This window comes from Aulonocara sp. 'chitande type north' Nkhata Bay, linkage group LG1 (genome assembly GCF_057382095.1).
Source record: "Aulonocara sp. 'chitande type north' Nkhata Bay isolate Kocher_YH1m ecotype deep benthic linkage group LG1, A_spYH_male_GT1.1, whole genome shotgun sequence".
Lineage (NCBI taxonomy): Eukaryota > Metazoa > Chordata > Actinopteri > Cichliformes > Cichlidae > Aulonocara > Aulonocara sp. 'chitande type north' Nkhata Bay.
The window spans coordinates 14,707,785-14,720,522 of record NC_141344.1 but is presented as its reverse complement, the minus strand read 5'-3'; the positions used below and the strand labels follow the sequence as shown (position 1 = coordinate 14,720,522).

The window sequence follows — 12,738 nt, the reverse complement described above, 5'->3', positions numbered from 1 at the left end:
CAGGTAATTTAATTTTCCTTTTCAACAGCCAACCTGTATAAACTACTTGGACCTGTAGTTTAAACAGGTTCACAGAACGAATATTTTGTAAGAAATCTTTTTGCAGTGCATTTTTATTTTAAAAAACAAAAACAATGCTAAACAATCAAATACAAGTATATGATGCCAACTGCACCTCAGTTTACTGACTAACATGTTTCTCCAGGTTTCTCTGATTTTGGCTTGATCTTCTTACCCAAGTGCTTCTAGGATTACTGTGGCAGTGGTGTATATTAGCTCGCTGGTTTCAGTGATACCAATTGTGGGGATGGTGCGTAGAGCAGTGTTTACATCTGCAAGCATCTCATCTGACGATACTCTGTCAATGAGTTGGGGTAGTCATAGATCATTTGGTAATGTGTCTAACTTGAGTCTGGAAACAATCATCATCAGCTTAGTAGATGCATTTGTCATTGTAAGGGGCTCATTTAGTTCCACTGTTCTCTTCTGCCAAGGTTTGGCTCATCATTTCCACACTTTGACTGCATTGAGCATTAGAAGCTGTAAACCTGAAACTGGAAGAGAGGACCCACCAGACTCCAGGTACAACATTAGAGGTTTCTGATGTGGAAAAAGAGTGCAATCCTAGGAACAGCTAAGATACTGCACAAAACATTCAAACTCTCAGGCCGCTTGTAGAAGATCCAAGCTTGAGGAACACATACATACCACACTCTGGGGGTGACAGCGAGATTAATAAACATTTATATATATATGTGAATGTTTATTTATGAGGGATAGCTCAGTAGGTAGAGTGGTGGCCCCATGATCGGAAGGTCGAGGATTCAAATCCACTGAACGGCTACCCTGAGGTACCTCTGAGCAAGGTACTGTCCCAACACACTGCTCCCCGGGCGCCCAGTGGCTGCCCACTGCTTCACTGAGTGAATGGGTTAAATGCAGAGAGCAATTTCCCCACGGGGATCACGTATAAAATATTATTATTATTATATAAACATATAGTATATCAAACAGAAATTAAAAAAACATTCTGTCTTCAAAACTAGGGCAATTAGTCTCCATACTATCCAAACACTCACAACCAGTTGTTAGAAGGAGAGTTTATGCAACTCATTGGGAAACATGCTCCTGACCCAGCTTTTTTAAAGGTGTTGCTGGCATCCAAATTAAAATTAGCAGGAAAAGAAATGCAAAATCTGTTTAAAATTTTTACTTTGTAATATTTAGCCAGTGTATCAGTAACTTGAGCTCATTCAGCTCATGATCCATAGCAATTCACAGGTTATTGTAATGTGCAAAGTACAGAAAGAAAGACCGAAAGAAGTTTTTTTTTCTTGCCACTGGTTCGCTGCATTGCACAAAATAATGAGAATTACAGTAAATCCATTGGCAAACACTAATATCCTGGACAAATTAATCTCTTTCGCAACCAAACCAAAGTGTTCAGGACTATTATGACTAGAAGTTCAGAAGCAATTAAGGCCACAAAAAGCTTGAAAATATGTGAACCCTTTAGCATGTCATAGCATTGACCATATTAGTGACGTTAACACAATGTTGAAAGGAGGGCTCCAACCAACAACTAGGACCACTGCCTCCATGATCATTACCTGCAAGACCATAATCATCAGCAATAAACAGGATACAAGTGGCATGCAACATATATGGTAAAGAGATATTTCAAGCCATCGAATAATTTTGAATTTTAGGAGGAATAGTGATTCATGTGAACATGAAAAAGTGCTTGTACAATGACAATTATGACCATGACCTTCAGCACAATTTTGGTTAAAGTCCATTTAAGTAATCTTTGTGTAAGTTTGATGAAACCTATACTCCAGGAAGAGTAGCAATGCTGTGGACAGACAAAAGTATGGGCGACACCATAGAACAAGATTTTTCAGCTGGATTAACTAAAAATAAATATAAGGCTTAAATGATTTGCAAATTATAGCATGTTTTACTTTTTTGGGCACAGGGCAGCATAATCATGACTAAGGTCAGGGCCCTGCATGCATATGAGTAGTAATGTATTTTTTCTGCAGCGGATAACGCTAATGGCTCACACACTTTCACACACATATACAGAAAAACTGGGAACATTATAAAAAAAAGTACAGAGATCTATCTTCCCTTGTCACCTCCCTCTAATGGTGAAAGGTCAAGCGTAGAAGAATATTCTGCATGGTAAACACAACTGCAGAAGGTCACTGACTCGCTCTTGCTTAGTCTCTCTCTGTCCTTGTATACTGCCCAGGCAAAACTTATAAAATACAAATAAAGGTTTTATACATTTTGAATAATTAAAAAATGTGAGTGCACCCTAATTCTGTGCGTATATATGCTTAGATATTACCATCAAATACTAATACACGTGTGTGTGTGTGTGTGTGTGTGTGTGTGTGTGTGTGTGTACTTACTCTACAAAAATAGTTCGAGAGTCTAGCGGGGTAAGAGTTGGTGCTTGCAGAGGTCCAGGAGGAAGCTGTGAAGTCAGCATTGTAACTTGTGAACTGTTGGTGCAACCCACTGAAGTGCATGCACTCAATATCAGGACATGAGTGGTGTATACACCAAGACCTGCAACACAAATGCACACACCCAAAAAGTGAAAGAGAGAAGCGATAGTTCAAAACGATTAACTTGTGTTGCACCTACAACCATCAATACTCCTCTTCCCTGACTGTATCTTCACTGTTCTTTCTCTTTAAGTATCTTTCTTTGTTTCAAACCTATTCTCCATTTACCATCTTTTGTAATCTCACTCTGTGTTACACATTCAATTCTTCCAAATAATGTATAATTACTATATTCATAATCCTTCCAATCACTGTGAACATCAGACACTGTGCATTATTAACCCAGCAGGGATGATATGTGCTCTCATGCCTTCATTAACCTAGAAAGACACTCATTGCTGGGCAGTAAAGCTGTATAGGATGAGTGTCCTGTTCATGTGTTTGTATGTGTGTGTTTATGCACATTTCTGCATTCCATGTGTATATGTGTATTGTATTAATGTGTGAGTCTATCCGGCGCATGGCTCAGTTGTGTGACATGTGTTTCATACCTTATTTAGATCTCTTTAGTGAGAGCCTTCAAAGCAAATTGTGTGTATGCACGTGCGCTAATGTTTAGTTTTCTTTGTTTCTCCGCTGCTTCATTTTCATGTGTGTGTGTGTTTAGCCGTCTTTTTCAAAGTGCTATTCCCTTGGTGAGGACTCAGACACTCTTCCTGCTTTCAAATGCTAATCCTCCACTCCATTTTGCCTTTCTTCAGTGTTCCCCTTCTCTTTACTCCGAGGCCCCATCCCTCTACAGTCACAGTTACGCTGGAGCACACACACACAACCTCACATGCACTCTCTCCTCTTTACCAGTGATGTTGTGTTGTCTGTTTTTCCCTCTGTAGACCATTTGGTTGTTGTGATAGAGGAGGTACTCTGTAATGCCTCCATTGGGCCTATCAGTGGAACAAAAAAGTGAGATGAAGGTAATATTATTATATTGTGTACACTATACCATATATTGTTTTTGTGCCAAAATCTATGTTGGCTACACATTTATTCAAGCTGGGGGAAAATATAAGCAATACAGAACCAAATTCTGTTCCTGTTTTACAATACTGTCCATTTACTACTAATTCAGAATGTACTTATTACTTCCTCGTCATTGGTGAAGGTTCTTGAGTTAAATATTAATATGCAGCATGGAGGTGAGAGAGGACAGGTAAAAACTGTATTTTTTGTTACCTTGCTGGAGGTTCCCAGTTAACATAGAGTGCTGTGGGGGATGAGACTGCAGCTGGAGGAGACACAGCATCGGGAACTGATGCATAGAAGAATAAAATCAAGTTTTTATGTTAACACAAATATAGTGATCGGCATAAGGAACTAGAGTAAATATGAACACGTAGTGTATCTTTTAAGTAACAGTGAAGAAAAACTATGGCAAGCCTTAGCTTTATAGAGGTTATCATTCTATATCATCAAATGTCACCGATAAATAATTCAGTATTTCATATGGTGTTAGACAGTGACATCGCTTTGGATTACTTTTCAAAAGGTTTTCACCAAGAGAGAAACGTGAAAATTTTATGATCTCATGTTCACTGATCTCAAATAAGGTGAAGAAAAATGTGCCTGTACTCAAGGATAAGTGAGTAAAAAAAGTGTCTGTGCTGCATTTGTGTGTGTTTTAAATTAATTCTTTCTCCAGTCTCTCTAACATGTTTCAGTGTCTTAACTCTGTGCTCAGTGAAAATCAATACAGTAATCTGTTTTTTTCTTTAACTTCAGATTGATTTTTGCTGTCTCTGTACTGACCTCTGCCGTCACATTATCTCCCCAACAAGGCCTGTTAGTCCAGTACAGATTAAAGTAACATATAACATAAAAATATGTCTTTTCCTCTTTTACTTTTTCTTTCTTCATGCATGTTTTTATATGACTTAACAAGCTGGCAAATAACCTCTCTTTGCTTTTTACCCTCTCTTTTGTCTCCTCCTTTCTTGTGCCAGCACTCCTCTCCTTTTTTCATATGCTATGTATCTCATGCAGGAAACAGGTTGAACATATCTAAGTGTGTTTAGAAGTCTCTGCGCTCTGTGTCTCTGTGCATAAAGAATCATACATTTCTTCTACTGGTAAGGACGCTGACACTGAAGTTCTGTTCATAGGTGCATGAATCTGTGAAAGTTTGCATGTGTTTGTTGCTTACCTTCCTCTGGGGTTGCGATACTCCATCTCAAATCATTATCACCATTGTTGTTACGAAGGCTCTCAGTGCAACCAACAGGAGAACAGGCACTCACGGTGACAATGTACCGAGTAGACGGAGTGAGACCCGACAGCACACCTTAAGAGGAGCATATAAATGTCAATGAATAAGGTTTACGCATTACACCGTTTAAAAAAGAATAACTTTGAAGAATACAAACTCAATTTTGTTAACTCAGCTACATGTCAGAATGCATATTTGCAGTGTACATACACTATGGGTATAGAGTATTGCTCGACACAAGCCCTGAAAGATTGTAAAAATATCCTTTGTAAGTCCTTTGTGACAAATCAGGCCTATTTGTATCCTTTACTTGAGTCTTTATCAACAAGCATCAACAACACAATTTAAATGCTTTACTTGTAACTATGGGCTGCTGTTGCTAAGCAAATCTACTGTGCTTGGCAAACAGAGAGTCTATTCTAATTGTAAAGCTTCAGCCGTCTCTCTTTGGATGTTTTTTGTCCTCACCGTCTTGGCCCTCTCCACCCTTCTCTGTATTTTCTAAGTCACCCTCTCTTCTCTTCCACCCCCTCCCAAGTCTCCCCACCGTTGTGTCCAATCACGCTGCACTTGTCTCTCTTTTTCACTCTCCCTTACTGTTACCCATGTCTTTTAATTCAATTAGGGGCCAGGGCCCCACTCGGCTGCCATTACACCCTCATTTGCTTTTCTGTGTTTTTTAGCCATTGGTGTAATTCTGCAGTCAGGTGTTGAGGCCATCATAAATTAAGAAGAAGCCTTATCAGGGTGGACTTAATGTCTGGCAAAGAGAGGGGGAGTGAATGAGAAGCAGCGAGAGAGACACTGAGAAAGACTGAGACAGAGAGCTCATCTTCATATTTGCCTAGAGACATGGCGAAGTGGATGAGAGGGGGGACGAATAGCAGCAGCGGACGCAGACATCATCATCATCATAAAAGATGAAGTGGGGAAAGATCGAAAAGTGAGCAACAGCTTGAGAGAGAGAAAAAGGAGCAATGCCAGGGTATGACATCATTGGGGTAGTCCTGAGTGTCTTGTTCCAAATGGAGACAGTCTCCTAAACCTGGGGACTTGCCAAGGAGAAATTAACAGGGTTGGCCAGGACAGTGAGTACATGCACTAGTATGTTTTGTCTGAAATACAAATCTGAAAAAGGAAGAAAGTAAGCAAAGAAGACATTATGAATGCTTTTTTAGTAAAGGCTAAAATGTAAAGGACAACAGGTGCAATAAGGCAAACAGAACTAAAGCTAAATTTACCTGTATGTAAAGTGATGTCTATTGTTTGTTGTTTTAAGTTTGATTGTTAAGTGCTCAAAAGAATGCAGTATAACGTCCAAAACAAAAGTGCAAGCAGTAAAACGTTCTGCAACATAGTGCACATAGTGAGTAAAAATGCAAAGAGCAAAGGATGACATACTTTTGGGGAGGTGTAGAGCTTAAATAAATTTTAAAATGTGTCTTCGTAAATGGCCTGCATTTGTATAGCGCTTTACTCAGTCCCCAAGGACCCCAAAGCGCTTTACACTACATTCAGTCATCCATCCATTCACACACACATTCACACACTGGCAATGGCAAGCTACGTTGTATGCATTATATTTATGACTACAATAGTTTCGTGCATTTTTTACCTGTGAAGTTTCCGTTAGCCAGGAATGTGGCTCTGACAGGTGGTAGTTCTCGGTAGTCTCTGTTGTAGGCCTTTAGCTCATATCTGTCAATCAGTCCCCTTATGTCACCAGTGGGTGGCACCCAGCTCACCTTGGCACTGTAGGCGTTTAAACTCTGAACCTTTATTGGAGGTGGTACAGATGTAGGTACTTGAAAGGCCAAAAGGAAGAGAGATGCAAAATGAGACTGTGTAGGAAAAAAAATCCCATGGTATTAAAGAAAGAAAACAATCACATACAATAGTTAAACTTAACAAAATACATCTTAAGAATAATAATAAAAAAAGAAATACAGGAATTAGTTCAGGGCAAACAAATGTCAAAATAAAATCTAAACAGGAAAATATACATGAAAAAATATGCACGAAAAGCAAAACAACAAGATGGGCGGACATGAGAATAAAGAAAAAGCATTCCCCATCGCTCTGTGTTTTAATAGGCCCAGTAAATCATACCTCGCCATTAGCATAAATAGTATTTATGAGAGTAGTAACTTTTTCAGCGCTGATTTAATACAGCCAGCCATTCATTCTGGGCTATATTTCACAGCAATCAGCCTCCCTCTTTCTCTCTAACACTCCCCTTATTTCTCTCTCTGATACCCTCAGCAGCTCTGGTGGCCCAACTCCCATCCCACTTCCATCCTCTGCATTACAATCACCTTCATTTTCTGTCACCAGTCATCTTCCGTGCAAACTTTTAAAATAGTCAAATAACTGAAATTATAGATACATTATTACACACCATAAGGCTCACACATTCTTCGGTATCTGAAAATGTATCCACATATCATTCGTATCTTTAATATCACAAAATGAGGCCAGCTGTGCTGGATATTCGGCTATTTATTTATTTTATTTTGGGCTGTATGTTCTATTTTGTGTAAACCTTTAGTTATTTTGTGTTATTAAGTTCATGTTTTTTTCTACTTTCACCTTCATTCACCAATTTTACCATTTTCTTGCATTCTTATCCTTTTCTTTCTCCCTTTAATATCCAGTCACTGTGCATATTTCTTCATCTCCTTGCATTTTCTCACTTTTCTTTTAATTCGTTTATGACTCTTTGCTCTTCCCTTCTCCTGCTTTTCCACTTATCCCTTGCCCTCAATCCCCAGCTCTCTCTTAATTTCTTAATGTTTTTTAGCACTTCCTCCCTCCTGATCCTCCATTCCTCTTTCTGGTCATAGTATGGTGTACCGAGACCTACCAGTGTATTGTTCACTACTAACGAGGAGCTTTATATTACACAAGGGACCACACAGGCCATTCTGGGTTAACAGCCTTTTACTGTGATGCCCTTTATAGAGGCCTTATCAATCTCTCATACCGTCAGGCACATGTAATATCACTCACTGGCTTTGGATTACTCACATACTGTACAACATAGCAGTGGTTTTACAGCCAAAATCTCTCAAGATCAAAGACTTACTCTACTGAACAAAGTACAACAAAGTGAACATACAGTAACACACCTCACCATGCTTAACATGAAAATCAGTGTTAGAAAATTAAGCTTCTGTTTCAGACTGTCAGGGAAAATTTTTAACATTTTGCAAGTAACTTTGTCTTTGGAATATAATTCCAAGACAGAACTCATTGAACAAACTAAAATACTATAGCAGATACCACGTTTAAAGGACTCTGGTTATATTCTATAACTGCACTTGTAGAGTTTGGGTGTTTGGATGCATTTTGTTGCTAACATATCAGCATATCAGCATGATAATAAGGATCTCATACACAATGACATTTTACCTTTGCCTCGGCTGCGTCCTCTTTCCCAAGGTCCGGCCGCCCAGCCTCCTGCAGCCAAGGCCACAAACCTGTACAAGTACTCTTAAAATATATGTGTATGTGTGTTTTCATACACAGGAAAAGGGATTAGGGATAGGGGGAGGAAAAAACAGAGGCAAGGCAAAACTGTTTTAGTCAAAACTGTGTTTGACAAAAAGTGCACTAAAAGTATAACATGTTCTTAAAGCTAATGTGATGTAATTTCCAGCTATAAATTCTATTTGAACTTCTTGGATGGTTAGCTTGTATTCATCTCTGTGTCAGTAATATAATGTTGCAACACAGTAATACCCCCAGTGTAAGCTTTAATCAGAGAACATGATGATGTAAAAGCAATTACTACTAATTAGAGTGAGCTGCTAACATGGTATAGCTGGAAGCTGTGCCTCAAAGCCATAAAAATAGGTCTTCATGTATCAAGCAACTATACAGTGACACAAAAAGCAACAGACTTTTGAATGAAAACAACACTGTGGCAAAGCTTTCTCAATGTGACACACTCAACAATGAAATATGTTATGAAATAGAACCTCAATATCTCTACTGGTAACTTAGTACTTAAAAACTCTCATAATTCTTATTTTTTAATGCATTCCCTGAAGATTGAGCACACCTACAAACGTAATGCTGACACTGTGTATGTATACTGTGCGGTGTTACCAGTGAAAGGCTGTAGATTATAATCTGTGGCTTGAGTCTTTTTTCCACTGTACACCAGGACTGAATCGTTTCCTCTGCAGTTGTACCGGCTTTCACTGGTAGGACAACCATCTAAGTAGACTCTGACAGAACGGCGTGAGGCAACAGAGAGATTAACACTTTGGCTGATGGGAGGGTTTCTGTTACCACTTCTTATAGTAAGATCCTTTAAACACCCTCCTAGACCTGTGAAACGTAAGAAAAGGAAACATAAAGCAGAGAGAGAGAGTATAAAAAGTAGAAGCAAAAGTGAGAAGGAATCTTTATTATATCAGGGAAATTGCATTTTCCATTTTTTTACATGTCAAATGGGATTTCCCGACTCATATAATTATGCCACAGGTTTACTGATGCCAAATTTACAATGCTCTTAAATTTTAGTCAAATGTTAGCAAATAGTATGATTGCTATGCGTCAAAGTTAATTAATTTAGTGATTCTTCTGCTACACAGAAGAGCAGGCAAGTTATAACTGCAAATAAATGTACTTTAACTTGTCCAACTGAAAAGAAAGCCAAACAATGAGCTCAAAATATGTAAATACTATGCTTGATGATGAGATTCAAGGAACTGTATAGGAGACTGTAGCTAAATGAGACATTTTTCTTGGTTTGGCATCTGCCACTTTAATGAGCGACATGCAAATACTACCTCAGTGCATGTTATCTCACCATGTTTGTGACTTCGCCTGTCTAGAGCAGAATGTATGAGCTCTGGTGGCACGCCCCCCAAATATAATGGTGAATCAACTCTCAGCGTCACTGCTCCTCCCATTCCCCTTGCTTCCTCTGCCCAGTCATTGACAGCAGCTGAGATAAGCGAGCTGCGTTTTGCCAATGACAGTTGTTTCCAGTCTCCATCGCAGTAGCTAAGCCCCACCCACATGCTGAGTTCAATCACATGACCTTCAGAGGAGAGAATGAAGGACAAGAGACCAGCTTCCAGCTCCACCTTAAAAAATATAAACCAGTAAAGAAAACGTTAAAGTCTGTCATTAGATTCATTTGAGTATTTTCAGCATTAGTACGATAATTTGAAACACGTCTCTGCTTTTACCAGCATAAAGTCTTCAGTTTGAGTGTTGTATGTGAAGAGCAACAGCGCATTCAGCTGGTCTGTCCTAAAGTCCATAGAAATATCAAAGATCTGCCCTCCAGTAAATACACCTGAGTCCAATTCCAAGTAACCTGAAACCAGGAGGAGAAAAGTGTCAGTTTTACCAGCAGAACGAGTCAAATTTAAAACGTGCAAAAGGTATTTAAATTTCCCGTCATCTATTCATAAGTGACAGACGAAAGACTGTATGAGCTGGCCTTTTTAGACAGCAGTAATGGAGGAAATGTACACTAATGAACCTGATCTTTCACACAGAGGCCAATTAACTTATCATCATATTTATCAACATGAAACAAACTCATTACCACCAACATCAGCGGCAAGCATCTTATTAAGATATGTTGTGTTGACAGTGCATTAGGAGCACTAAAAAGAGTGTAAAGTTGTATCTGAACACATATTTGCACAGCACCAAGCACTTCATGCTTATTGTAACTGATACGCTGCTACATCATGTGGTTTTCAACATAGCAGTATGCTATTTTTGCACTTTACGGTCCTACCATGACCCAGAAAATGGGCTCCATCCACAGTTTGAAGAGGACATCCCTCCCAGCTTTCATACACTGCAACTTTCTTTGTGGCTTTTGCCCAGTCAAGACTTTGCCATTCCTCTGAGGGGCTGTCGGACATCTTAAAACTCACATCTCTGAGGCAACCAGAGAAGCGCTTTCGCACAAGTCTGGCATCTCCTGGTGAGACAAGCAAAAACAAAAGTCATAAGATTACATTAAAAATGTTTACTTGTTGCTTCCAATCAAAGACTATTCAACATTTTGAGGCACAAGGTCAAATAAGGGATTTTCATGAGGAAGAAGACACAGTATTTGTGCATGAATATGAGCTCAACTCTCAATCAGATCCAGAAACCTCTAGTCATCTTACAGTATACCTCGCTAAATTATATATCAGATAGCCAGAAAACATGCATATAATCCAGTGGCCACATGAAAGATTTTAATATGTAGGTGAAAACCCACCTGAATCCTGTCTTAGTAGAATGAAATTTTCTGGCAGCCCTCCAATGAACACTCCCATGTTCTCACCAATCATTGTGCTACCACTTAAAGCTGTTGCACTTCCTGATGGTGGTGAAAATAAGAAGCAAAAGAGAGGAAGTGGAGAATAAAAAGAATACATAATATTATATTATTATATTGAATAATTTAAGACACAAAAGCACAGGGGGAACAGTGAAATATATGGAAAGAAAATGTAGATGTACCTCTCATATAACGGAAGCATATAAGGTAAAAACAGATTTTGCACAATTCTAATGAGTAAAGTCAATATTTGGTGCAACCATGTTTATTCTTCAGGTCTTTGCTGACTTTCAGAGACTGTTCCTCTGCTATAGATATCGTTTTTCCTTCTTTTGTCCTCCACTTGTCCAATTTCCTCTGAATTTTTAAGAAGCCACTGCACACCACGCCAAGTTTCCAGCTAATAGCTTTTCGTAAATCACTTTGTTGTTACAAAAATAAATGAATGTGAATGAATGCATATATGCAACAGCCTGCTAGTAACAAAGTGCCTAAAGATAGATTTAATTTTTTAAATAAAATTTCTCTCATCTGTAAACCCAACATTATTTCATCACTTGATTGGGTGTGCTTTCTATAACTGAAATATTTATAGATCAGTGCTAAGTGGCTTAACAGACAAGCAAAGAGCATTGCTGTGAAACTGGTTAGTCACATACGATACAGTAATATTTTTGTTATCATACACAGACTGGGTGGAATTAACCTGGATAATATCTCCTAGTCAGGGTGGGGGGATTTACAGAATATATACATAGAAAAACACAGACAATCAACATCAGCCTCACAAGATTCACATCCAGATATATGTATGTAGATAAGCATATTACACACACACCCACACACGGAGCAGATGCACACAGTGGTCAGTATGAATACAAGGAGAGTTACCTCTGTATTGATCGTTTACAACGATTGTTCCCACGGCCCCTTGCCTCGTTGCTCTAATACTATGCCATTGTCCATCATTGTAGCGGTGCCCTCCATCACCCTGTACGCTCACAGCCACCGCTGAACCCTACACACATAAACACAAGCATGCATTAAACCCATGACACAAGCACAAATGAACTGATGGTGTGAGGATATCCACTGACTTACATTTTTTTCCAAACTATCACAGATCAGTTAACACAACCTAAGATTGCTGGCTCAAAAGACACAGATCGAGCTATAGCAAAACACGTGGATGAGGTAAATCTTTAAACTCTAACTAAAAATCAAGGATCAGCGATACCAATCACACAGACACACATCATCTTCAAAAGGACACAAACATGCACATATAACCATCAAAGTGTTGTTACAAGGCTTTTTGCTACCTATTAAGTATGACATCATTGTTGTGATCAGCTTTTAGCAAGCAGCCAAAGAGTAATGTAGTAAAAGAAAAGTATGGGTAGATGCACACATCTACACAGACGCACATGTGGTGATGAAGATTTAATGATGAGATCAATAAATGTATGAATGCCAAAGTATATCAGACTCGGACATCTTTACCAACTTTGCTAGACAGCTCTACTTAACAAGACAATGGGGGAGGAGTCTATTTACTTGATTTTTTTAAAACTCCTAACGCACACGTACACACACACACACACACACACACACACACACACACACACACACACACACACACACACAAA

At 38.9% G+C, this 12,738-nt stretch overlaps 1 protein-coding gene across 6 annotated transcripts in view; it reads right to left on the bottom strand.

Annotated features, from left to right (window-relative positions):
* ush2a (Usher syndrome 2A (autosomal recessive, mild)) overlaps positions 1-12,738 on the bottom strand; it is a 223,142-nt gene that overhangs the window by 111,447 nt on the left and 98,957 nt on the right. For all 6 annotated transcript variants that reach the window (XM_086282620.1, XM_086282377.1, XM_086282304.1 and 3 more), the window contains 12 exons: positions 11,981-12,107; positions 11,027-11,128; positions 10,550-10,738; positions 9,987-10,117; positions 9,602-9,881; positions 8,893-9,117; positions 8,194-8,274; positions 6,398-6,586; positions 4,720-4,857; positions 3,753-3,828; positions 3,378-3,463; positions 2,421-2,580 (listed from right to left, as the gene is read on the bottom strand). In XM_086282620.1, the coding sequence (XP_086138746.1) occupies positions 2,421-2,580; positions 3,378-3,463; positions 3,753-3,828; positions 4,720-4,857; positions 6,398-6,586; positions 8,194-8,274; positions 8,893-9,117; positions 9,602-9,881; positions 9,987-10,117; positions 10,550-10,738; positions 11,027-11,128; positions 11,981-12,107 (1,784 nt within the window). The remainder of the gene's footprint in view (positions 1-2,420; positions 2,581-3,377; positions 3,464-3,752; positions 3,829-4,719; positions 4,858-6,397; positions 6,587-8,193; positions 8,275-8,892; positions 9,118-9,601; positions 9,882-9,986; positions 10,118-10,549; positions 10,739-11,026; positions 11,129-11,980; positions 12,108-12,738) is intronic.